Below are 26,437 nucleotides of genomic sequence, written 5' to 3'. Positions count from 1 at the left end.
TTGGCAGATTAAAGGTGCACTGACGATGCCTTTATGGCAGGTTAGAACTCAATAAGGATAATATTCCCATGGTCATAGCTGCATGTTATACACTTCGTACTCTTTGTGAAGCTAAGGGTGAAAGATTTGCCCAGGGGTGAAGAGTTGAGGCAGGCCGCTTGGCCGCTGATTTTGAGCAGCCACATACCAGGGCTATCGGGGAGTTCAGAGGGGGGGCAATTTGAATCAGGAAGGCTTTGGGGCAACACTTTGAAAATGAGAACCAGTAATGTGATTGGTGCTGTAATGTTACATTACACATAGTTTTCCTAGAAAGCAATGGTGACATTTGGGGCCTTACATTCCAGTAAGCAAGTGATTAAATTGCCTGCAATCTCAATTTGTAGGAAAGAAAGGTGAGTTACCATTCAAAAACTTTGCTTTTATTGCTGTCATTTTGAAAGTTGTCCAACAGGGTGGAGTGAAGGGGAAACCGAGAAGTCCTGGAAAGGGGAAAGAGTTCTGAATGTGCTGCAGGGGAGGGCGGGCACCTGCCTTTCAGCTTTCCTCCACTCCTTGCATTCCCTTTTTTCTGCATTGAAGAAGTGCAGTACCTCCAGGAACATGTCGTTTTTGTTCCGTCTTGGGCGCTTTCTTATCTGGCACAGACACTCGGCCGGTGTGTGTGGGATGTTCCTGAAGGCCACATCTGCCGAAGCAGAAGGAACAATGCAAAGAATCATGATTAAGTTCACGCACAGCATTGAAACATTTCAGTAAAATACACCTTTTGTACCAGAAACAATCACTTTCTAACTGACCTTGGCAAGCACACATCTCTGCGAACAGCCAAAGCATGGTGAGTGTTGGCTGGGGGGTGCTTTACATGGGGAAAAGAGCACTCTGCAAGGGTTGTGGTGCAGCCAACTATGGAAAAAATTCTAAAGTTCTTCCACACTTTTCCACAGGTGGGGGTCATTGTAGAAGATATCTCACTGCTGAGGGTAAGCAGGGAAGCGAGGGTACATCTACTAACTGCTTGTGGCTTCTGCCCTGGTCCTTATGCTGCTCGCCTATGTACTGCTTTGGTCCCTGCATAAGTGATTGCCAAATGGCACGGGAAAATTTCCAGTGGGGGAAGGAACAAAGCTGCTCTGCCAAGGAACCTTCGCAGAAGATTACCAACTACCTCCAGGAAACTTTCCTAGAGATCTCTCTGGAGGATTCCTGTGAGATCTCTGTGTGCATCAACACCCTGTTCCACTGTACTGAATAGTTAAACAGGGAAATGTCCAACTCACAGAAACAGAACCAGCCTTGTACATGTCTATACCCTGAACCCACCTCCACACTACACAAACCACAGCCACTTACGAGGCGTTTCCTCTCCTGCTTCTTGCTCGCCGGAGAGCAACTGCTGAGACTGGCTAGACACCTCCAGAGTGGTGAATAGTTCCTGGCTGCCTGTCCTACTGGGCGACCACGCCAGGAGCTCCACATCATTATCTAACTCCACCTCTTCATCAATGACTTTGTCCTCCGGGATAGATTCTCTTCTACCGTCTCCAGGCCCACCGAAGTATACCCAGGGGCTATTGGCGGTGGAAGTGGGGTCGTCACCGAGGATAGCATCCAGCTCCTTATAGAACCAGCAGGTCTTAGGTGCAGCACTGGAGCGATGGTTTGTCTCCCTCGCCTTATGGTACGCCTGCCTCAGCTCCTTAATCTTTGCTCTGCACTGCAGCGTGTCCCAAACATAGCCCTTTTTGCACAAGCCTTGAGAAATCTACCCGTAGGTATCAAAATTCTTATGGCTCAAGTGCAGCTGGGACTGCACAGCCTCCTCTCCCCATATACTGAGCAGATCCAGCAGCTCCGTAGTGGTCCAAGCAGGAGAGCGTTTGCTGTGATAAGCTGCCATGGTCACCTGGGAAGATGCGTTGAGACCTCTCCACACCGAGCAAAGAGGAAATGGAATTTCAAAAATTCACAGGGCTTCTAAAGGGGAGGGGTGGATGTACCTGGCTGCAGGGCAGTGGAGTTCAAACTGCTGACCAGAGCGGTCAGGATGGGCATTGTGGGACACCTCCTGGAGGCCAATTAAAGCGATAAAATCAAGCATGGTGTCTACACTGGCACTTTGCCGACAAAAAATTTGCACATAAAGCCTTCTCTCTCTCATCAGGGTGGTTTTATTTTGTCACCAAAACAGTGCATTTTTGCAGCCAAAAGTTGCATTGCAGTGTGTATGCATCCATTGTTTTTGTCGACAAAACTTTGTAGTGTAGACAAAGCCTTAGAAAGAATAGCATGCAAGTGGGTGGTCTGAGGAATTAAAGAAATTGTACACGTTACTAGAATGAGTAGGAATGACAGTGTTGAAGGAAGCCTTTGTTGGAAGCTCCCAAGTGGTCCGGTTAGGGGAAGCCAAATGAATGATGCTACATTACCACAGAGAAAGAAGGAAAAGATACATGCTTTGGACCCCGGATTGCTGAGTGGGAGGAAAAGAGCTTGTGAGTGATCTCTGCAGTTTAACTACGTTAGGTTTGCTGTTGAGACGCTTTACTAGCTGAACAACATATTATCTAGCAGAGCACAAAGTGTGTATGTACTACTGGGGATATAGAGGTTATTCACTTTTGTCCAGAATGGGGGGGAAAATTGCTTGGACTGCCTGCTGTAGCTTGTACCATGGTACATGTTTTCCACACTTAGTGTTTGAGGAGTGTGGAAGTGGTTGTGTGGCTGAATAGCTCGGTATTCCTGGAATTGTTCTGTAGGTAAATGTCTATGGAGCTCTCTGTGCCAGGCTAAAGAGCTGGCTGCTTGGATTGTTGTGTAGACAAGAATGCTCTCATTGTATAGCTAGAAGGCTGACACACAGAATGTTGTAGAACAGTGCTTGCTGTGTCTCTGTCTTGGCATGCCTTTAGCAGGCTCTGTGTTGTAAGCACTTGCCCTTAAATCAGCTAGAATAGAGATGTCTGATGGCGGGCCAGTTATTAAAATCAGCAATGGCCCTGCAAAACTGGAAGTTCAGAATATGGTCTTCAGTCCTAGAGAGAACTTTTGGGTTGTTTTTTGTCTGCAGATGGGAAAGTAGAGTTTATGGGGAGTATTAAATTTAATTGTGGATTTGGTAATGACCTAATAACATCAGCTTTTGAAATGCTTTATCCATTGGATTTCCTGGCAAAATCAGTAAGCTTGAGTTTATTTTCAGGGCCCCTGCTAGCCTGGCTAAGTATCCTTTAAAACCCACCTTCCAGAATGTATGTTTAATTGGAGGTATGGTAGCAAAATAATCTTATTAAGCATTGAACCTCACCAGAAAAGCTTGTGGTACTTTTCTGAGCAGTGTTTTTTGCACATAAATCTGACACTGGAAATGGGCTGGGGCAATGCTTTTCATTTGGTGTACAGCTAAGTAACAAACTACAGTACTAAACCGGAACCTTCAGAAGGCAGAAGCCAGTTACCTACCTTTGTTCAGCAGCTGGTTTTCTGAATGAAAGCAGGAACCAGGAAAGAGCTAGCCTTTCCATTCTGATCAGCATTGTAACAAGTACTACAAAGTGCTTTTTCAATGGATATTTTAAGTCAAGGGATAACTTCTGTTTTGAGACCATGTATTTTGCAGGTATAATCCTCCACTACTGTTCTGACTGCTAATCATTTAGTTAACGTGACTGACGTTCCTGGTAGACGTTCAGTGAAAACTCTGGGATGAAGGTCATTGCATAAAGTTGACAATTTCTCTCAAACTTCCTATTACTTTTCCTGGTTGCATCCTCCTTTGAAAAAAATGTTTAACGCAACTTTGTTTGGCACTCCAGTGATATGGCTCCAATTGTGACCTGGTTAACATTTACATATGTATTCATAATAACCTGTCTCCTGCACTGGCTAAATTAGATTCTCATTTAGATGTCTGTTCCAAATATAAATGGGTTTGCAGATTTCTGGAATTTTGAATCGTGTCCAAAAAACTATGTAGATTATAAAATGACTCGCAGTGTAATTTCCCCACTTACTGCAGATCCTTATTCTGGGTCTAGATTAAGTGATTAAAAACTCTTGTCTCGGGGTCAAGGGTTTTAATCCATTAGCGAACTAACCAACATTTAAGATGTCAGGTTTCAGGAAGCATTTCTATACACAGGCTTGAACAATACTCTTTAACATTCCATGTCTCCAGGGTATATGAAGAAGGGCAATACTAGTGGGATCAGACCTTATTTAGCCTTAAGGGCATGCAGATGTAGAGCGCTGTGAGTTAAACCCGCCTTCGTAGAGCGCAGTAGGGAAAGTGCTACAGTCTGTCCACACTGACAGCTGCAAGCGCACTGGCGTGGCCACATTTGCGGCACTTGCAGCGGCATTGGGAGCGGTGCATTATGGGCAGCTATCCCAGCATGCAAGTGACTGCAACGTGCTTTTCAAATGGGGGGGTTGGAGTGGAGTGTGACAGGGAATGTGTTGTGTGTATGTGAGGGGAGAGTGAGTGGGTTTTTGGAGGGCTGAGAGCATGTCAGCATACTATCTTGTACAGACGGCAGCAGACCTCCCCCTCCCGCCCCGTCTCTTTCTCACACACAGCATTCCACACTAACGGTTGCTTTGTCTCAGAGCAGATAAGCAGCCGGCCGTCAGAAACGGAGCTTTCAAACGGCATATCCGCATTCCTACAGCGATTCAAAACAATGACAAGAGTGGCCACTTGACTTAAGGGGATTATGGGACATTTCCAGAGGCTGATCAGAGCGCAGTAATGCAACACCTCGTCCACACTGGTGCCGCGGCGCTCCAGCGGGGGCGCAGCAAACATTATTCTACTCGCCGAGTTGGAGAACCAGCAGTGCTGTAGCCACGGAGTCAGAGCGCTCTACGTGCCTTGCCAGTGTAGACGGGTAGTGAGCTAGGGCTCCCGGGGCTTCTTTATTGCACTGTAACTCGCAAGTGTAGCCAAGCCCTTAGAGTCAGTGTCCTAGTAGTACACTTGTGGAATGTAATATGGTGGGGGGACTTCTCACCAGACTTAGGCCTGCTCTACACTTAAAATTTAGGTTGACTTAGGGCATGGCTACACTTACAGATGTAGAGCGCTTTGGGTTAAACCAGCTTTCGTAGAGCGCAGTAGGGAAAGTGCTGCAGTCTGTCCACACTGACAGCTGCAAGCGCAGTGGCGTGGCCACATTAGCAGCTCTTGCAACGGCCACAGAGAACAGTGCATTGTGGTAGCTATCCCAGCATGCAAGTGGCTGTAATGTGCTTTTCAAATGAGGGAGGTGGGGTGGAGTGTGACAGGGAGTGTGTTGTGTGTATGTGGGGGGAGAGAGAGTGGGTTTTTGGGGGGCTGAGAGCATGTCAGCATGCTGTCTTGTAAGTTCAGACAGCAATAAACTCTCCCCCCCGCCACCCGGCCGCCCCTCCTCTCTCTCTCACAGCATTCCACACTAATGGTTGCTTTGTCTCGCAGCAGATAAGCAGCCGGCTGTCAGAAACGGAGCTTTCAAAGGGCATATTGGCATGCCTGCAGTGATTCCAAAACAATGACAAGAGTGGCCACTTGACTTCAGGGGATTATGGGACGTTTCCGGAGGCTGATCAGAGCTCAGTAATGCAACACCTCGTTCGCACTGATGCTCCGGCATTTCAGCCAATGCGCACCAAGTGTTAATCTTCTTGTCGAGGTGGAGTACCAGGAGCGCTCTAGCCCTGGAGTCAAGAGTGCTTTACATGCCTTGCCAGTGTGGACGGGCAGTGAGCTAGGGTGCCCGGGGCTGCTTTAATGCGCTCTAACGCACAAGTGTAGCCAAGCCCTTAGCTAGGTGGCTATGGGGTGTGAAAAATTCACACCCTTCAGAGATGCAATTAAACTGACGTAAGCCCTGGTGTTGACACCGCTAGGTCAATGGAAGGATTCATCCGTTGACCTAGCTACCACCTCTATGAGGGTTGTATTAACTACAGTGGCAGTAAAACCCCATGTGTCACTGTAGTGAGTATCTATAGTATGGCGCTACAGCTGCAATGCTGTAGCTGTGCTGTTGTCGCGTCCGTAGTGTAGCCATTGAGAGTTCCTTGATTGAATCCTGTAGTGTAGTTCTCGGTGTTTTTGATATCGTGACTTCATGTAACAGAAAAAAGCTTTTGAACTCCTTCCCACCAAGTAATGAAGAAAGGAAGGATGTTTGTGACTCCCTTGGACCTGTTTGGGGCTCCCCTGCTGAAAGCGCCTGTGGTAGTGGATTGTACTGGCAACATGGTAATATGGTATTGAGTCTGAGTTGTTTTTGGAACACCTTCCTAAAAAAATCATGCAGAGAAACTGGGAACACTCCACTGTCTACTTTGAATACAGGGGAGTTGCATCTTACGCGGGGGTTAGGTTCTGAAGTCAGCGCATAAGGCGAAAATCGCATATAGTCAAACACTCATTGAGTGGAATGGTGGGCGGAATTGCCCGCACTACAGGTACAGTATTTAAATTATTTTTCTCTTTTTTGTTTTGTTTTGCAGAGCGCGTATAGTGAAAATCGTATAAATTAAATGCGCCTATGATGCGACTCCACTGTACATAATGCTGCTGTACCTGCAACACTGCTGTATGCAGGATGAAAACACCTTCATGGTTACTGCTTACCGCCTAGAATCAACAGGTCATTGTGCTAATCTCCGCTGCAATGCTTTGATAGGCTTAAAGGGTGATTCCAGTATTCATATAGAATTGTTTTTCACTTCAGTGTAGTGAAAGAAACTTAATTTAAAAACAATACTTGGTTCAAATCTGAGTGTATTATGGGTGAGACAAATCATTGAGCCCCAAAACTCAAAAAATCACCCACTTCTTACATTTTTAAATATGTCAAACTGTTCCGTGAACAAGCAGCAATACTGGATAATTGTGGGAATATGCTGTTGTACAGTTTGTCATATCTGTCATATAGCATATTACAGAGTGGAGAACCTTGTGTGCAGGAGGGAAGGAATGATGACTAGTAGAGCCTTGTCTTGTAACTTAATGTATTAAATACCTTGCTGAGTGTATATTATATTTAAGGCTACGTTTTAGTCATGGGTATTTTTAGTAGAGGTCACGGGCAATAAACAAAAATTCGTGGCTCGTGACCTGTCCATGACTTTTTCTAAAAATACTCATGAATAAAACGGGGTGGGGGGGGGGGCGGGCTGCCCGCAGGCCTCACGGGTGCTGAGGGAGGGCGACCTGGCTGCTGGGGGCTGGGGTGGCAGCCTGGGACCCCTGCTGGTGCCATGGGAGGTGTTGGTCGGGCTGGAAGGCTCCTTACCTGGTTCCGTGTCTCTCTCTCTCCCCCTCCCCCCCCCCCAAGCAGAGTTTGGGTGTGGGAGGGGGTTGGGGCATGGCACGGGACGAGGTGGGCTCTGGGTGGCACTTACCTGGGGGCAGAGGCGTGGCTAGGCAGCTCTGCGCGCTGCCTCTGCCTGCAGGCACCACCCCTGCAGCTCCCATTAGCCGTGGTTCCCTAGGCTCGTCTTTTGAAAGTGTTAAGTGTTTTGAGGATGACTGATAGGTCAGATACAAAGTGATTGCTTTGTGAAAAGTGTTCACAGATGATAGGGTATTATTTTTGGCCTTGTCTACACTGCCACTTTACAACGCTGCAACTTTCTCGCTCAGGGATGTGAAAAAAACCACTCCTGAGCACTGCAAACTTCAGCGCTGCAAAGTGGCAGTGTAGACAGTGCAGCAACGCTGGTGGAGGTGGGTTTTGTACAGCGCATGTGCTGCAACTACACAGCCATGTTAAAGCGCTGCCGCAGCAGTGTTTAACAGTGCTAGTGAAGACATACCCTTTGTCTTTTATCATTGTGTGAGTTTGTTCAAGAGTGTAGTGATTGTCTGGTTTCATCCACATAATTGTCATTGGGGCAGTTAGTGCACTGAATGAGGTATAAGGCACTGCAAGTTTCCACAGTGCGGTTTCCACTTGCTTCTCCACTGCCAGTGCAGCTCTCACTCTGTTTTTCCCCGTGGCTGGAGGACTGGGGTGAGCACGGCACACAGGTCCAGGAATGTGGCTTTGCACATCCGAGAGTTCTGCAGCCACTGCTCATCATCCCAAGCCTGCATTACAATGCGATCCCACCAATCAGTGTTCATTTTTAAGAAGCAGTGCTCCACCATCTGCAGCTGCTGTGTGAACGCCACCCACAACCTTGAATTGGTTCTTGCTATGTCCCACAGCAATCTGTCATCCAAGAACTTGTCATGTTCCTCACTGATTCAGTTCCTCTTACAGCTCTGCAGATACTGGAGAATCATGGGTCCTGTGCTTGTGACGCTTATGACAATAATGCACAGCTGTGCAGGCTCCATGCTTCTGTTGGAGATGGTGAACAATGAGGAGGGACATGCAGGTTCATGGGATTTTTACAAACAGTGCAAAAACTATGGGATATAGATGACACTATGGGATGGAGACAGTTGCACACTGGGAAGTTGACCCCTTGCTCCCAGTCACTCCTGCCCAACTCGTTTCTGTCCCAGCATGCGTTGCCAGAACTTTCCAAGAGATAGTATGCTGGGTAGTGGTTGGTTGCACGCTGGGATATGGACCAATAATGCACTGCGCTGCGCATTGACACAAGGACTCCTGATGAGTATGTGCAGTGCTGACGTGAAGAGCCAAGTGTGCATACGCACAAACGATATACAGTAGAACTTCAGAGTTACGAACAACAGAGTTTCGAACTGATCGGTCAACCACACACCTCATTTGGAACTGGAAGTACACAATCAGGCAGCAGAGGAAAAAAAATCAAATACGGTACACTACTGCGTTAAACTTAAACTTTACTATGCAGAAGAAAAATGCTGCCCCCCCCCTTTTTTCCCCAAAGCTGTATTAAATCAATGTTCAGTTGTAAACTTTTGAAACAGCCATAACATTTTTGAGTTATGAACATTTCAGCATTACGAACAACCTACATTCCCAAGGTTTACGTAATTGAGGTTTTATTGTACTACCTGCCGTGGCTTTATGCCAACATAACTTGTGTCGACCGAAGTTTGTAGTGTAGACATGGCCTAAAAATGCTTTCCCAGTTCCATTGCTGTGGTTTGTCTTATGATCTCATCCCATTATTTCTTCAGTTCCAAGTCTCTTCAAGCAAAAACAGGAAATGCTAGGTTTTGGCTACCCTCTGTGTATATACTCGATCATAAGCCGGTTCGTTTATAAACCAACCCTCCCAAGATGGATAAGTAAAAATGGAAAATTTTTATGACCCATTCATAAGCTGACCCTATAATTCAGGGGTCAGCAAACTTTGGCTCCCGGGCCATCAGGATAAGCCGCTGGTGGGCCGAGATGGTTTGTTTACCTCGAGCGTCCGCAGGCATGGAGGTAAACCTAAGTAAACAAAGTGTCCCGGCGCGCCAGCTGCTTACCCTGACGGGCCAGGTCAGCAACTGGTGGGGAAATGTTTTGGGGTGGGAGAAGCTGACCTCACCCCTAGCCCGGGACCCCCACACTCTCCTTATCCCATAACATCCCATCTTATCTGGGGAGGGCCAGGAGAGGATGTCTCTTTCCTGGTTGGACCTACTCTGGCAGGCTGGGCAGCGCGGTCGCAGCTTGCTCCAGCGGGCCAGACTGAGCGGCATGGCCGCAGCATGTTCCAGCAGGCTGGGCTGGGTGGCACGGCCGCAGTGTGCCCCGGCGGGCCGGGCGGCATGCCCACAGCCTGCTCTGGGGGGTGGGGCCGAGCGGCATGGCCGCAGCTTGCCAGCCCCGGAGCTGCAGCTGCTTCCGAGGCTGGGGGGAGAGCAGCGTGGCCAGAAGCGGAGAGACTCTGACCCTGCCTCTTCCCTTCTGGCTGTGCTGCCTCTCCTTGCTCCCTCTGTTGGAGGGGGGAGGGGCTGTGTGTCCCCCCTTCTCCCTCTCTATACCTGTTCATAAGCCGACCCCCTTCTCTGGTGCTTCCCTTTTTTACTTAAAAATTTTGGCTTATGAACAAGTATATACGGTAAATAAAAAAGGCAGGGTGAGGGGGAGCATGCAAAGTAGAGAACAACCCCCCCCAGGCATTCTGTCTGTGGTCTTTATAAAGAAGTGAAAGGGTATTTTTTGTCCTTTTGCTGTTGCTCACCTTCAATCTAGTGATCTAAGAATAAACCAATTTAAGAAATGGATACATTCCCATTCTCACTTGTTATCCTCTGATGCCTTTATAGTTTTACTCTAGTATATTTAATTTATATGGTTCAGTATGGTGAAGTTGCTGAAGCTCTTGATGGTACCTGTGTATTGAAGTACAAAGTAGCTGGTAACCTAGGTTATAGTAACCTCTCACGGGTTATGATTTAATAGTGAATCTTGTAACAGGGAAAGTTGTGAATAGATTTGCTTACACTTACACCAGCCAGTTATCTGGGTTTGCAGGGGTGATAAAACACTGGCATTCTAAAATATTAGAGTTGATATGTTGTACCATGTAGTTCAGATGGAGGAGATATGCATAAATTGACTCTACAATAACACACCATTCATTTATTGTAGAAGAAAAATGAGTAAACATACCTAAATGCTTGTTGGAGCCAGAGTTAGCTAGTCATCTTCCATTAATTCCTTGTTGTTTACAGTAGCTTATTGGCAGTTTCTTAGCTGTCAGACCTCTGAAATACTCAGTTCTAAATTTTTGTACAGGTTTTGGGAATCTTATGACATACACCCTCCCATGTCCGGACCTAGACTTTCTCTTTTGGTATAATCTTACGGGGGAAGGATCATTGTGTAAGGCACCTGAATATTATAGTAATGCAAATGGTATTACTTATATTGCCTGTACGGACAGAATTTCTGCAGCAGAGTGAAACTGAAGCAATCCCAGTGATTGCTAAGTGTTCCATGTCAGGTTTTAACTTTAGAGGCATTTTGATATCCCTCATACCCTGAAAATGTGAATGCTAGACGCCCAATAGAAACTTTTGCATAAATAGATAAATATACCAAAACTTGAAATTTGTCAAGCGGTGGTATGTACATATTTAATTCTGTTAGATTGCTGCTTTATAAATTTGGCAAAGACACCATCCCTACCCCAGAGTTTGCAATATAAGCTAGACAGTACAATTCAGGCTCTTGGGGTAGGGAACCAAAAATTAGATAGCTTAGGCATTAGGGACATAAGACTGCTAGGAATCTTAGTTCTGATTTATAAACACATGTGGGAAGCCATGTACATATGTATTCTGAAGTCTGATTTCTCAGGAAATCTATGCAAGTAAACTGGCATTAGTGAGTTTAAGACTTGGTCCTTACCAAAATCTCCATCAGAAGTCCTATATCAAAATATTTCCATCTTTCATGTAAGGTATAATGTGGATCCAGTTATGTGGGATGTAGTTAAATGCATGCTGCAACTGTTTTTTCTGAAATAATGCTTGGTCACCATTCTACCTTTTGCGTTACCAGTTAAGTCCTATAACTAAGTAACGTTTGAGAAGGCTGCATCTTATAGGCATGGTTTCATTAGATAAAGCTAAAGCATCTTCCTCCTCACAGACGCTTTGGCAGAAGCTCCCATGTGGTGAGCTTGGCACAAGTTACCACAAGTCATATTTGATCACTGTTTGAATGCTGCAAATAATTTGTGAGTCTATCATTGAATATTATAGGCTAATTAGTCAGCCTTTTAAGTGTTTTCTTATTTGGCATTGACATTCTAGGAATAGCTACCTTGCTGATTTGTCATTCAGTTCCCTATTTGTTTTGTTAACATAAGACAAAGAGTTATCGAATGACACCCAAAAGTGATGCTCTGTGGTGACACATTGTGCCTTTCTCTCCCTCATTCTAGGGCATATTCCCTTGTGGATTCCAGCCAAGTGTCTACGTTCCTGATTTCCATTCTCCTTATAGTCTATGGCAGCTTCAGGTAAGACTGTTCTCTAAAGCTTCTATTTATATTTCAGATGTAAACTTCATCATGAAGAGTTTTTGCATTCAGCAAATTAGTCATGTCAGTGCCTGCTTGTTAGGAGGGGGAAGACACATCTGTCAGTTAGAGCTAGACCTATTCTAGAAGATGTAACAAAGAACTGACTAATACTTAGCAGTTAGCGGTCTGACTTTATTTAGTATGTGGGTTTGTTTCTATCTTTCTCAGACTGATACTTGTTGTAAATGGACTTTAAATTTTTACTTTTGGTTCTGAGAAGGATATAAAGGAGAGGAAGAAAATGGAAAGACCTGGTGTATTTGGAAGATCAGTTTCTGAAGTATGTAATTATGTGAAGGCAAATCAAGGTTAAAGTATGCCACAGTAGCATCAACTATGTGAAGGCAAATCAAGTATACCACAGCAGCGTTTTACACTATATATGGATTAAATTGGCCAGGGACGCATTTTCCCCATCCACTTGAAACTATCTTGGAGGCTACAAAAGGATTAAATAAGGTATTTTTGATAAATAGTCCATATAGCAAAGTCACAGAGGACTGTATAACTGCTTGCCACTGTTTTCCACATCATGGAATTGGTGGTTGCTGTAACTGAAACCTGTAAAATATATTTGAGTCTCTTTACAAATTAAATTAGTTGACCCATGCATAGCAGGAAAGTTGTGAAAGTAACTATCCATTGTGTTTGGGGCCTCCAGTTTAGTTTAGAGAAACCATTTGAACTGCGGCAGTTCAGGGAGGAAGGGAATACAGAACGTACTGCATCAAGTATGAAATGTTTGACTACTTTGAATATGGCCAAGAGACAAGGTGTACCAGATGAACAAAATATGTAAATTCTAGTTAGTTGCACCCCTAACATTTTACAAATTATGAAAAACATGTTTGCTTTATTTATCAAGCTTGAGAAAACAATAGTACATAACTTCTTGTTACTAATAAGTCTATGGTAAACAGCCAGAAATTCACAATGAGCAACTCCCTTCTCTTCATGTGTCAGTATATTTATGCCTGCATCTGTAATTTTCACTCCATGCATCTGAAGAAGTGGGGGTTATTTTACCCACGAAAGCTTATGCCCAAATAAATCTGCTAGTCTTTAAGGTGCCTCTTCGTTGTTACAGTGAGCAATACATCACATCATCATTTTTTTTAATGTTCCAAAACCAGGTGAGAGTAAACTCAAGTCTCAAATGGTCCAGGTGGCAACCCTTAAGATAAAGGTTGCTGAAATCCCATCATACATTAAGCAAAGTTGTATAATGCAAACAGTGATTTTTGGGGGGAAGAACTGGCTGTCCCTATCATTAAGGTTAGGCAGGTATTACTTGATATTCAGAGGGGTAATATTGCACTTTGTATAGTATTAGAGCTGAAGAAGCCTTTCATCAAAGAAAATGTTACAGAAGGTATATAAGCAAAAAGGCCAAAGAAAATATGGAGAACAAATAGCCAAGTATATTAAGATGATTAACGAATATTTAAATATTCTAGGTGCAGGAGAGTTTTGGACCCATCTAGCTTATGGCCGAGGGGGTAATTAAAGTGAATACTGTATTTGTGGAGAAGTTACGGGTAAACTTTTAATTTTACTATGGTTGGATGTTTGGATTTACATAGCAGTAAAAAGGGTGCATAGCCATATCATAGAATATCAGGGTTGGAAGGGACCTCAGGAGGTCATCTAGTCCAATCCCCTGCTCAAAGCAGGACCAATCCCCAACTAAATCATCCCAGCCAGGGCTTTGTCAAGCCTGACCTTAAAAACCTCTAAGGAAGGAGATTCCACCACTTCCCTAGGTAACCCATTCCAGTGCTTCACCACCCTCCTGCTGAAAAAGTTTTTCCTAATATCCAACCTAAACCTCCCCCACTGCAATTTGAGACCATTACTCCTTGTTCTGTCATCTGGTACCACTGAGAATAGTCTAGATCCATTCTCTTTGGAACCCCTTTCAGGTAGTTGAAAGCAGCTATCAAATCCCCCCCCTCATTCTTCTCTTCTGCAAACTAAACAATCCCAGTTCCCTCAGCCTCTCCTCATAAGTCATGTGCTCTAGCCCTCCCTCCCCCCCCAAGAATTTTTGTTGCCCTCTGCTGGACTCTTTCCAATTTTTCCACACCTTTCTTGTAGTGTGGGGCCCAAAACTGGACACAGTACTCCAGATCCCTCACCAATGCCAAATTAGAGGGGAATGATCGCATCCCTCGATCTGCTGGCAATGCTCCTACTTATACAGCCCAAAATGCTGTTAGCCTTCTTAGCAACAAGGGCACACTGTTGACTCATATCCAGCTTCTCGTCCACTGTAACTCCTAGGTCCTTTTCTGCAGAACTGCTGCCTAGCCACTTGGTCCCTCGTCTGTAGCAGTGCATGGGATTCTTCCTATATTCTAGGAGACCTTAAAATTACTATTTTAAGATACAACAAAACATAAAGTATAGCAGCACAGTGCAGTATAAACCATCAGCAATGAGCCAGGAACTCTCAAACTTAAATCACGCTCCTCTTCCAATAGTTCTCCACCTTCAAAATTCCCCCCTTAACCACCTTATCCCTTTTTACATATTCCTCAGAAAAAAGATAAGCTTTGCAGTGTGTCCTGAAGATCTCCAGATTTCGACCATTACAACCAAACTGGGGAGTGAATTCCAAAACTGAGGGGCCCTCAGAGTGCGCCCACACAATATCTCCCCCCATTCTTTTATACTAATAGGCCTTCAGCTTATCTCTGCTGTGTTGGTGGTATGGAACGTGATGGAGAGAAATTTCCATCCCCTTTGCTTTGCTGGTCAGGCTAATGTAATGATTTATACAGGAAATCATCGTGTGGTATTAACAGAAGCATCTAAGATATAGTTAAGCTAATTAAGAAATTCAGGTGCAGTGGTAATTTGCAAGATGGGAGTTCTTAAGGCAATAAAACACTAAGAGAACTTCTGCTGAAATAGGTATTATTTCCTAAAACAGCACCTGTCCCTGAAGAAAGGAAGGTTACAAATATTGCACCTATCTTCAAAAAGAAAATAGTGATCTCTGAAACTATAGATCTGTGAATCGCATCTCAGTACCATTAAAACTTTAAGGACAGCATAATACAGCACTTGGTTAAACTGTGACCAAATCATTACTACTCTGAGTAAGCTTATACTTCTCTGAACTATTATTTTATAGAAAAATAGTGAAATAATGGAAAATGTGGAGCTGTTGGATGCACTTTAGCTAATAATTAATTGGAAGATGGATTGTTAAATTGGCTTTTGAAAAAGTTCTTTGTAAGAAGCTATTAAAATAACTGCAGTTCTGTTTTGTAAAATGACTGTAAAAATGGCATTGAGGAGTTTCCGTGCTGACATAGTGATTTAATGGGCTAGTTGCTCTGTAAAACAGCTTGTCTGTCTCCTTTGTGAAATCAATTTGTGATCTGATAGTCAAGCTTGCTTCTTCTCTTGTCACTAATATTTATCAATAATCTTGCAAGTGAGACTATTCTCTCATACTTTGGATTGTCTGTTTCATTTAGGCCCTGGATAACGAATGTGCAGAAAGCTAGTGGATCAGAGATGTTGCATAGTTGTTACTGATGACATTATTTGGTTTTCAGAATCTTTAGTACTAGTAGCAATGTGCTGGCTCTACAATGCTATTTTAGTCACTTTTGAGAGTAGAACATTCCTTAAAGTCCTGTTATTGATCAACATACATAAATAAGGAACAGTTGTACAACATGGCTACTCAGCATGGGCAGACACTGATAGTGGTTTGTCCCAATCATCAGCATTGGAATCAGGGTCATTAAGGAGAATTGTGGAAAACTATAGAAGAATCTAACTTAACTAGTAGCAATCAGATGAGTTGGTGGAATGATGTTGGATAATTGTGAGAAACATAAGGTAAATGCAAATTGAGGAAATATCCCATTTCAGCCCAGAAAGCTCATTTTCCCATCACCATGAATAACTAAAATTTTTGATGCTGGTGGAGACATCTAGCTTTCTATTTTGAGTACATGGAAGCACCTTTCTGTTGGCTTTTTTGGGCAGTCTCTTCCTGCTTAGAGAGTACTTAAATTCCCTACCCCACTTTCTAATCTTGATTAGACTACAGCTTCTTAATTTAGGTGATGGTGACCTGACTTCTACTTAGCATGGGCTTGTCTACATTGGCATTTTACAGCGCTGCAACTTTCTTGATCAGGGGTGTGAAGAAATTTCAGCGCTGTAAAGCACCAGTGTAGACAGTGCACTAGCGCTGGGAACCGCACCCTTTGTGGAGGTGGGGTTTTTATGAGCGCTGGGAGAGCTGTCTCCCAGCACTCTGTCGCGACTACACAAGCCATGTTAAAGCGCTACGGTGGCAGCACTTTAACGTTGCCAGTGTAGACTATCCCCATGTCTCCTTGCCTCTAATGCTGCACAAATGTGAAGTGTGCATTTTGGAAAGGCAGGGTGGAGAGTGAACTTGTGGAAAAACTCAAGTGCCAGTCTCAGTCCTTTGGCCTTTGTGACAATGCAGAAAAGGCAGGCTTTCTGTGTGGGGAATTATCAAGCAGCACAGAGTTGGAAGACCCGCGATGAACAAGGCTAAGAACATGACAATCTGTTTCAATATCTTTTGAGCAGCAGTGTATCTATTGAGGCCAATGTGGCTGACTCATTGTCTTCTGATAGTTGGGAGGAAGGATTAGGTTTCTTCAAGGTTGGACTAGCCCCTAATTTTATATTCCTGTGTTGTGTTCATAATACAGCATATTCCAATCCATATAATATCTTAGTCGATTAACCAAAACTAATGTGTCCTTAGTCCTCATGTACAACCATTGTAATTAATCATTCTAACAAGATACAAACTCAGAATAAAAAGAGCAGGTGCCAAATACTGCATAGAAGCCTGAATGTAGAGATTCCCATATCTAATTCGACACATCTAATTAGATATTTTATCAACTAGGTATACACACTGCCATACCAGATCAAATAACTGACCCATCTAGTTGAATATCCTTATGTTGGAAAATATTGCAAAAGTTTAGAAAGAAGGCCTAAAATTTTATAACCACATAACTCTGCAATATTATATCATTTGGAGAATGCCTTTCTGACCACAGCTGTTGGCCACCATGTGGCTTGAATCATGAGAATTGAAAACCATATAATTTATTCTAACTAGGAGAATCTCTCATTCTATTCTTATTCGTGTACTACTTGCACAACTGTATTTGCTTCAATAATATATTATAGGACTGAGTTCTACCAGCTAATTAATTAAATTAAAGTATTAAAATAGTCAAATAAGTACTCCTTTTATATCTCAGACATGTTTATCCTTTTGTGGTGATATGCCCTTGCTTAATCTAACAAGGTTTACCACAACCAGAAATGTCATATTTTTCTTATTTCTTTATCTTTGCAGGCAGCATGGGTAAAGAATATAAAAAGACCTGTTAGCCACCAATACAAACTTGCCCAAAATAAAGAAGTTTTGACTAGTTCTAAGGCACCTGTCTAAAAAAGACCTTACTAAAACTATCCTTGTATTGTTTTGTTAGTGATTTTGAGACCACTTATATCTGACAGTAAAATGCCCAAGTTAAAGCATAAGTTGCCTACCATCTGTGGATAGTTATCTTCAGATTTTGTTCTTCTGGTTTCTCTTCTTCTCCCCCCCTCCCCCCCCCCCCCTTTTTTTTTTAATGGCAGGATACTAGATCCTGTGTCACAGGAAGTGTTTAACTAGAGCTTAGGGTACAGTATTACAGCATTAATGTTTTCATTCATAAAGGCCTTTGAACCCTTGCTGTTTCTATCTGCAAAGCAGGGATTAAGTGTGAGAAATACAGTAATTTAAATTTAGCTGTGATAAAGAACACCCCTGGACACCCTAGAATGTGACAGTAGTGTCATAAGGAATGTGGGGAAATTGACAATAATACTATATTCGGTCTCTTCACATGGAGAGGGTCATTAGAATTTTTCTGCAAGTTCAGTTGATTCAGATAACAGTAGTCAGAATACAGAAATTCTAGACCTAGGTTGGTGTTTTTTCCTTACATTTATTAAAAAACAAACAAAAAAAAACCCTCAAAAACTTCCATCTTGAATAATTTGCTATAAGGTACAGAATTGCCCTTTTAGAAATGTGTGGAAAATAATGTATTTACTTTAGTCAGAATACTTCCTAGAAATCATTAGCACAAGGATAACCTTTTGGAGCCCACCCTGTCTGCCAAATAATGTTCAGCAAGAGACTAGATCTGTCCTGGAAATGGTGTAGGGGAGGGAATTTCCTTTGCTTTCTAGGAGTTAGGGGGGCTTTAAGTTGGGAAGAGGTGAGGTTCTACACTAGACTGAAAGACAAGGGAATCTGGGCCTAGTAACCCATATTTTGTAGGAAGTAGACTTGAAATCTAAATTCCCAGTCCGGAATGAAGAAAATAGTTGTGCTGCTGGGTGACTTCAACAGAAGTGCAGTAATAGGATTAGTAGGGTTACCATATTTCAGCAAGCAAAAAAGAGGACGGGAGGAGCCCCACCCTAGCCCTTCCCCCATCCTGCCTAGCCCTGCCCCTGCCCCTTCCACTCCCTCCCACTTCCCGCCCCCCTCAGAACCCCCAACCCTCCCCCCGCTTCCTTGTCCCCTGACTGCCTCCTCCTGGGACCCTCCCCCCATCCTAACTGGTCCCCTAGGACCCTACCCCCTACCTGTACCCTGACTGCCCCAACCCTTATCCACACACCCACCCCCAGACAGACCCCTGGGACTCCCACGCCCCATCCAACCACTCCCCGCCCCCCCCCAGAACTCCCGACCCATCTAAACCCCTCTGCTCCATGTCCCCTGACTGCTACGATCCCTCTCCTCACCCCTGCCCCCTGACAGCCCCCCCACACAGAACTCCCAAACACCCCCCCCCGCTCCTTATCCCCTGACTACCCCTCCTGGGACCCCTGCTCCTAACTGCCCTCCAGAACCCCACCCCCTACTTATGCCTCCCTGTTCCTTGTCCCCTAACTGCCCCCTCCTGAGACCCTACCCCTACCTGTACCCTGACTGCCCAAAACCTTATCCACCCCCCCCCAGAAAGCTCCCCCTGAACTCCCGACCCCCCCCGTCTCTTGACTGCCCCCTCCAGAACCTCCCTGCCCCTTCTCTGACCCCCTGGCCCCCTTACCCTGCCGCTCATCCCGGTAGGCTGAGTAGCAGGGGAGGAGGAGCGGGGGAGGAGCTCCAGACTGCCGGAGGGAGGGAGTGATCTCTGCTGCAGGGGAAGCGGAGGAGGGGCTCTCCCTGGCTGTCGGAGCCTCATGTAAGTGGCACCATCCGGCCGGCTGCCCTGTTAGCCGCGCGTGCTCTGCATGGGGGTCGGGGGGGGGGGGGGGAGGAGGGAGTCGGGACATTTACAAATTCCCCCCGGATGCTATTTTTAGCTCAAAAAGCCGGACATGTCCAGGGGAATCCGGACGAATGGTAACCCTAGGATTAGAAAGAATTGGGTGGATGAGTAATTGGGATAAAATCCATGTGCTTGTTGGATTAATCTGGTTGAGGAGGTTCCATGGGAAGACAGCAAATCCACTCAGAAGCTTGATTTATAGTTAATCAAAATTCACCAAAGAACAAGTGCCAGGAAAACATCTGCATGACAAGAATAGTGGCACCCCAATCCAGGCAAAAGCACATTGTGGTTCTGCTTGTTGTGGTGTGGACAGAAGTTAATTTCCTTTGTGAATATGTACTCAGTTAAGAATTTCAATTCAAGCCCCTCTAATCCCCCCACTCCTTCAGTTTATGTACAATATTGTAGATTCCTTAAGGGAAGAGTAGAATCGCTCAAGGAGTTGTATGCTGCTGTGGAACTAAATGTACAAGTTCAGTGTTTAATCACATTTGTATAATAGTCAGCTTGGGCCAATTTTATTTCACATGAAAACTTACAAGATATCTTGAACACTTCCACCTATCCTTACACAATTGCTTGTCATTATCCTTCTTCTCTCTTCAGTCTTCTATATCTGTTCAAAAGTTGAGGTTCTAGTGCCTCCCAAATACAAGGAAACAGCCAAATCCTTGATCTCATCTCCCATATGAGTTAAATGGTCTAAACACAAAGTTGCATTAGGTTAATAAAAATTGGTTTTAAAATAGCCTGGTGAAAACTCCTGGGTGGACATTTTTCATTTGATTTAAACCTGGCTTATATTCGTTTGAGAATGTCCACACAGGAGTTGGCACCAGTTTAACAAAATTTGTTTTAAAACTAATGTTAAACACGTGCAACGGTGTGTGTGGCCCGAACCTCAGAGTTCAGGGTTTGACTTCATCCAGTTGAGGTTCAGTATCATGAGTTGTCTCCTCACACGTTTTCGTTAGGTACTACAGAATGCTTGATGTGGTCTTCGGCAGGATGGCACTGTCAAACACTAAATCCTCCTTGAATATATACTGCTTTGGGAGGTCCAGTGGACTTGTGTAGGCTATCAAAGAAAGAGGGACGTTTTCCCCTATCAGTTTTCTAAGAGTTTTGTTAGTTCCAATATGGGCTCATTCTTCACTTAGATTAGCTATAGAGCTATTAACAAGTTACAATGAGGCTGTCATTTGAGCTGAATGTGAATTTTTAAGTTAGTTCTCTATATGGAAATGCTTTCAGAGTACTCAAATGCAATTTGAGACTGCTAGACTTCTATCTATGGCAGGGGTAGGCAACCTATGGCACACGTGCCGAAGGCGGCACGCGAGCTGATTTTCAGTGGCACTCACGCTGCCCTGGTCCTGGCCATCGGTCCGGGGGGCTCTGCATTTTAATTAATTTTAAATGAAGCTTCTAAACATTTTAAAAACCTTATTTACTTTACTTACAACAATAGTTTAGTTATATTTTATAGACTTATAGAAAGAGATCTTCTAAAAACTTTAAAATGTATGACTGGCACACAAAACCTTAAATTAGAGTGAATAAATGAAGACTTGGCACATACCACTTCTGAAAGGTTGCTGACCCCTGATCTATGGGGTATGATGTAATCAAAATATTTAGTGTATTTTCTCCATTTTATCGGCCTGTTTGGAGATCTTGAAGCAAAACGGTGTTCAGCCCAACGTTACTGACAGCTATCCTCTTCAGGCTTATCCATCAGTGCTGATATTGAACAACGGTGACAAGACACAGCCTTGCTGAACTCCTGTGAAAGTAGGAAACCATGCTGTGTATTTGCTCTTGACCAAATACAGATTTCCATTCCATTATAGAGCTCTTCTATGAATGACAGTCTTCCTAGGAATGCCTCATCAGATCCACTTAAGTTTGCTCAAAGGTCAGAAGGAAATCTATCAAAAATGCTGTGCATGCCTTATTAAATTCAGCCATCCTCTCAAAAAGCTGTCCCAAGGTAAAGATCTGGTCAGTAGTGGCACAACAAGGTATTAAGCCACAATGAATATCCTGGCCTCTGTTTCCATGTTAATTTCTCGCATTAGCAGTGTACATTGTGTCAAACACTTGTTTTGTGATTGACAACAGCATAATTTCTCTATAGTTGATGCACCATTATCTCCCTTTTTGAACAGAGGCAGAATAACACCCTTCTTCCAATCGTCAGGGATGATATTAGTGTGCCAGATGGACTGGAAGAGTGTATGCCCAATAATATTCTCTCCTTTCTTCAGCTACTCAAGGGTCGTGTTACAAGCTCATGGTGCCTTTCCTCACTTCTGTTTAGGAACTGTAGTATGAACCACTTCTTGGTTAACAGAAAGTGGCTTTATCAGGACTTCCTGTCTCACTTCAAGCAGAAGAGGGACACTAGATGAACAGTTGAGAAGGATCTTGAAATAATCTTCCCATTGATGCAACTGATCTCTTACATATTGGCTCATGCTGCCGTCCCAGTTCTTTACTGGACAAGCTGATGATTTTCAACATTTTATGGATGGGAGGAACTGTAACCCAAGCATCTGGACCTGTTTATTATTTTACCAGGGCTGTCGATTAATCGCAGTTAACTCATGTGATTAACTTAAAAAAATGAATCGCGATTAATCGCAGTTTTAATCGGACTGTTAAGCAATAGAATACCAACTGAAATGTATTAAATATTTTTGGATGTTTTTCTACATTTTCAAATATATTGATTTCAATTACAACACAATACAAAGTGTATAATGCTCACATGATCATTTTTACAGTGCCAATATTTGAAATAAAAATAATGTAAATAAAAAAATTGTATTTTTCAATTCACCTCATACACAATACAGTAGTGCAGTCTCTTTATCATGAAAGTGTAACTTACAAATGTGGAGACCCTGTTTAGCCAATAAGCAAAATATTCTCAAACACATTAGTAAATTTTCAAAATGATATAAAGGGATTTGTGTCTGATGCTAATGGGAGCTGTATGGCAAAATTATTTGCATATTGCTTTAAAACTTACCCCTACAGGTCCTAATAAAGGTCTTTTAAACACTGCTGAGAGCAAGTGATGTGAGATTTAAATCTCTCCCCATTTTTGCAATGAAAGATTTAAATTTACCTTATGGATACAAGAGGCATTATGGGAAGAAATGGGGGAGGGATAGCTCAGTGGTTTGAGCATTGGCCTGCTAAACCCAATCTGGGGCAAAAAATCAGTACTTGGTCCTGCTAGTGAAGGCAGGGGGTTGGACCTGATGACCTTGAAAGGTCCCTTCCAGTTCCAGGAGATAGGATAAGAAATCAATGTCTTGTGTCCCTTAGACTTTGGGCAACTAAAGCATTTGTGCAAACAAAATGGCTTAAGTGCAGTGTCTTTATAGTTGGCTTTGCAACTTGACATTTACAGAGAAGCAAGATATATATTTTGCAGTGAAGTTGCCTTAGAGAAAGGACATGCTCTCAGGGTTCATTAGAACGCATATTAATAGTACTGAGAGAATGAAGCAGAGGGTTCCAGAAAGACCTCTGTCTTTCTCTCCATTTAAATTAACAAACCCAAAGATCACCTGTCTCCCCCTACATCCCCCCCAAAAAAGGGGAGGGGGTTAAAAATATCGCTACACATGAGATGTTCTATCCCATGAATCGGGATTAAGGCTTAATGTTTCTCACTGAGAAAAAAAAATATTTTCAGCAGACACACACTTGCCCAGTTCTCTTCTTTTATCCCCACATCAGATCCTGCACTGGATCATTCCCTCTGTCAAGGCTACATGAGTACATTTACATTAGTAGTCAGTCAGTTTGCTACCACCCTTTCAATTAAACAGAGAAGGTTACTAGGCAGTATTTCCCACCCTGGGTCTGAGTACACTGCCTCTGCTACATTCCTATTCTCCTCTACTTTGTAAAGCTGAGGACCCAAATTCTGAGCAATACTGTTGCAATGCATTGTGCTGCTATACATTTCTAAGGTAGCTGACGAGACTGTTTTAAGAAAAGCAGTATTGCTGTGCACTGTAGCTATACTGCAGCCACGTATTACCATGTCGTCTGCGCTGGATACTGTATTAACTCTTACATAACACTAAATATTCTAAAGAAACTGCATATTTTATTGTAAATTTTTAATACTGAAAAACTAAGCCCATTTCCCCCCCTCTTCTCTCCCCACCTTCAGAAATCCCTAACAATCAAAATCCCTGTTCAAAATTTGGATTGGCAAATATCTTAGTAAAATATCACATTTTGAACCCACTGGTTTTAGCACTAGTTTGTTTGCAGTTAGACTTGTGCAATTTGGAATTAGCATTGTTGTGTACTATTTTAGTCTCAGTAGGCTACTCATTAGTACAGGGAGCTTTATATGGGTGCTCAAATCCCTTCAGTTAAGTAGTCTTTAGGCTGGGGCTTACAGAGTTAGTGTATGACAAGATTGGGATTATTATCCATTATGTCACAGGTAAACCTTTAAATAGTGTTTTCCTCAAATGTTTCATATACCTACTATGATGGGGGGCTGACTGGATCCTTTAGAGTATGTCTACATGGCAAATAAATAAATAAAGTTAATCCTCGTGGCAGTGAGTCCAAGTCCAGGTCTACAGACTTGGGTTTATGGGGTTCTTGATATGGTGCTAAAAATAGCCATGTAAACCCTAAAGGTTTCCAAACTTTTTGCAGGCATGATGCCATTTTAATGAAGTCTTTCCTGCATGGAGGAAGCCATTTTGAAGAGCAAAATGGTGTCTTCCGCACAATGTGACCTTGTATGTATGGCGTGCAAGGTCATGCTTTATGGAGGATGCCATTTTGTAGAGCAAAATTGTGTCCTTCATATATTGTGACCTTACACACACCATACATGCAAGGCACACTGTGCAGGTCAAAATGGTGTCCTCCACAAAGTAGGGATCACTGCAACCCCATCTGCTGGTGGCATGACCCCATTAGGGGTTGCAACCCACAGTTTGGAAACTGCTGATATAGATGCTTCTGTGAAGCTCAAGCTCTGAAAGCTGGAGGAGGGGATGGGAGGGTTTCACAGCCAAGACACTATCATACAAATAAATAAAATGAGGACCTACTCCAGAGAAATCTTTAACTTTGGACTTCTTCGTGTAATAATGGGAGCTATCACTAGCAATGTAGAATGTTGATCACTGACTGGGAGGAGGGCAATACCATTAACCACTAAATATATTCAAACCCCAATACAAAGAATACATAAATCCCTCCCAGCCAAGGGGAAAACTTCCAAAAGTAAAAGCACATACTTTAATTTTTGCATGGCTTCTTTCCTGCCTGCTTGTTTCTGTTTTTGATCCAAATATATGCACAGATGCTCCCTGAGGACTGGATTCTTTTTTTTTAATTAACAAAGGTTTGTTTAACTTTTTGTCAGAGGATGCTGGGATATTTTTGTTGCATAGAACTTTATACAATTTATATTTATGATGTGGAGGCTAAGTGGTCTGAACACACTATCCTGTGTGCTTTCAGGCTTCTTGTGGGAAGGAAATGCCTTATTGTCAGGTATCCTTCCTTGTGTGTAAATATGTTGGCTTCTTGCACCTGAGAGGAAAGAACTTTCTCCTAGTATGTGTGAAGATAAAACACTGGCCTCCATGAGTAGTATGGGAAGCGCAGCAACTGCTGTGATACTTGCAGTCTTTGTCAACAAAACACGAAGGGGCTAAACACATGAAACTAAATGAGAAGAGAGCTACATTTAAATTTCCTTTGAGGTCTATTGTTACTGCTTACGTATTTTGGCTTTGCTGGGGAAGATAGCCTCACAATTCTCAGGTGTGTTGGGGAGGCTTTCAGTACTATTTCCTTTTTGCTGGCTGGCAGCAAGTCCTTCGGTCTTGTACTGCCTTTTAGTCTAAAAGTTGATATCCTGCAAGCAGTTAGTGGTTTTAGGTCATGCCTCTTCTTGAGTGTTGAAATTTATGTTGAGATTTGATTGAATTAAGCTGCTGTTACTTCATTAATTGTGCCTTGTGCTGTAATTTTTAATTAATGTAGCATAAATGAATTCTGTCTGTATTGTGCCTGGTTCACAGTTCTTATTTTTCCCAAAGCCTTCCAATGTGGGTTAGTATATTGTACTCTGAGCAGAACAAGGAAGACTTTTTTTTGCATGTTTGCAGGAATCTCTTTAGCTGCATGTGAAACAAGTATTTTTTAAAAATTGAGCTAATACGAAGGCATTAAGTGTCCTAAGAATAGTTTTTCTGCAAATTTTCTGAGGCAGTGTGACAATGCAAGTGATCCAGGGTTGAAATTGAACTTTGGTAGTTGTAAAGTGCCAGCAGATTAGTCACTACTTTGGCCTTAGTGTAAACCTACAGAATGTTTCCCAGTGAGGCTAAGCTGTGGCTTAAGAACCTGGCATTAATACTCTTATCCAAATTGTGCTGTTAAGATATACAGGGCAAGCAACTGTGTAGATTGCTTGCTGTTTCCAAGTTGGCAACGCTTGCTGACTTCTGCCTTTGGAATCCTCCCAAAAGTTAAATTTACCCAGCAAGCGAGTTTGTTTGCTGTTGCACTTTGCATTTAGTTTCTCAATATAATTTGTTCCCCAATGGAGAACTGATTTTTTTCCCCCCAGAGGATATTTATTGACCTCTTCACAGTTTTGATTTTGTTGGTAATTCTGCAGCAGAGAATAAGGACAAATTATAAAATGGCATTAGGTGATTCTGCCTTTAACTGGTCAATAGCTGTGGTGATACCTTGTGATGCCTACCAGTAAGCAAATGGTGTCATGTCATATTAGCTGAAAGCGCCTTCCTAGTTAATGTCTGTTGCCTATTCAATTCACAGGTGTTCCATGTACTCTTAAAATTTTAATGTTTTAAAATATTTTCTCCAACTTTGTTTAGAAAATAGCTTTGTCCCCACATCTGCCTCCCTTGTGTGCCCCTCCACCTCTATTTTCTTCCTCCATTTTTAACTCCCAGTCCTCTTCCTGGCTGCTAGGAGAGGGTCTCAACTAAGCTATAGCATTTTAAAGAAGAGAATTTTGATTTTTGAGAAAATTACCATTTGAGTTTGTTCAGCTGGTTCTCCAGTGATTTGAA

The 26,437-nt window shown here is 43.2% G+C and overlaps 1 protein-coding gene across 3 annotated transcripts in view; it reads left to right on the top strand.

The window, feature by feature from the left end:
* Nucleotides 1-26,437, top strand: part of SPPL3 (signal peptide peptidase like 3) — a 133,059-nt gene that overhangs the window by 62,756 nt on the left and 43,866 nt on the right. For 2 of the 3 annotated variants that reach the window (XR_010562203.1, XM_065417711.1), the window contains exon 1: nucleotides 11,783-11,904. Coding sequence is in view for 2 of the 3 variants with exons in the window: in XM_065417711.1 (XP_065273783.1) it covers nucleotides 11,783-11,904 (122 nt within the window). In the remaining variant the exon portion in view is untranslated. Of the gene's footprint in view, nucleotides 1-11,782; nucleotides 11,905-26,437 lie in introns of those variants that run through there. The other variant, XM_065417713.1, reaches the window with a different exon arrangement.

The sequence above is a fragment of the Emys orbicularis genome, chromosome 16 (genome assembly GCF_028017835.1).
Source record: "Emys orbicularis isolate rEmyOrb1 chromosome 16, rEmyOrb1.hap1, whole genome shotgun sequence".
NCBI lineage: Eukaryota > Metazoa > Chordata > Testudines > Emydidae > Emys > Emys orbicularis.
This window is presented reverse-complemented; position numbering and strand designations above follow the sequence as displayed.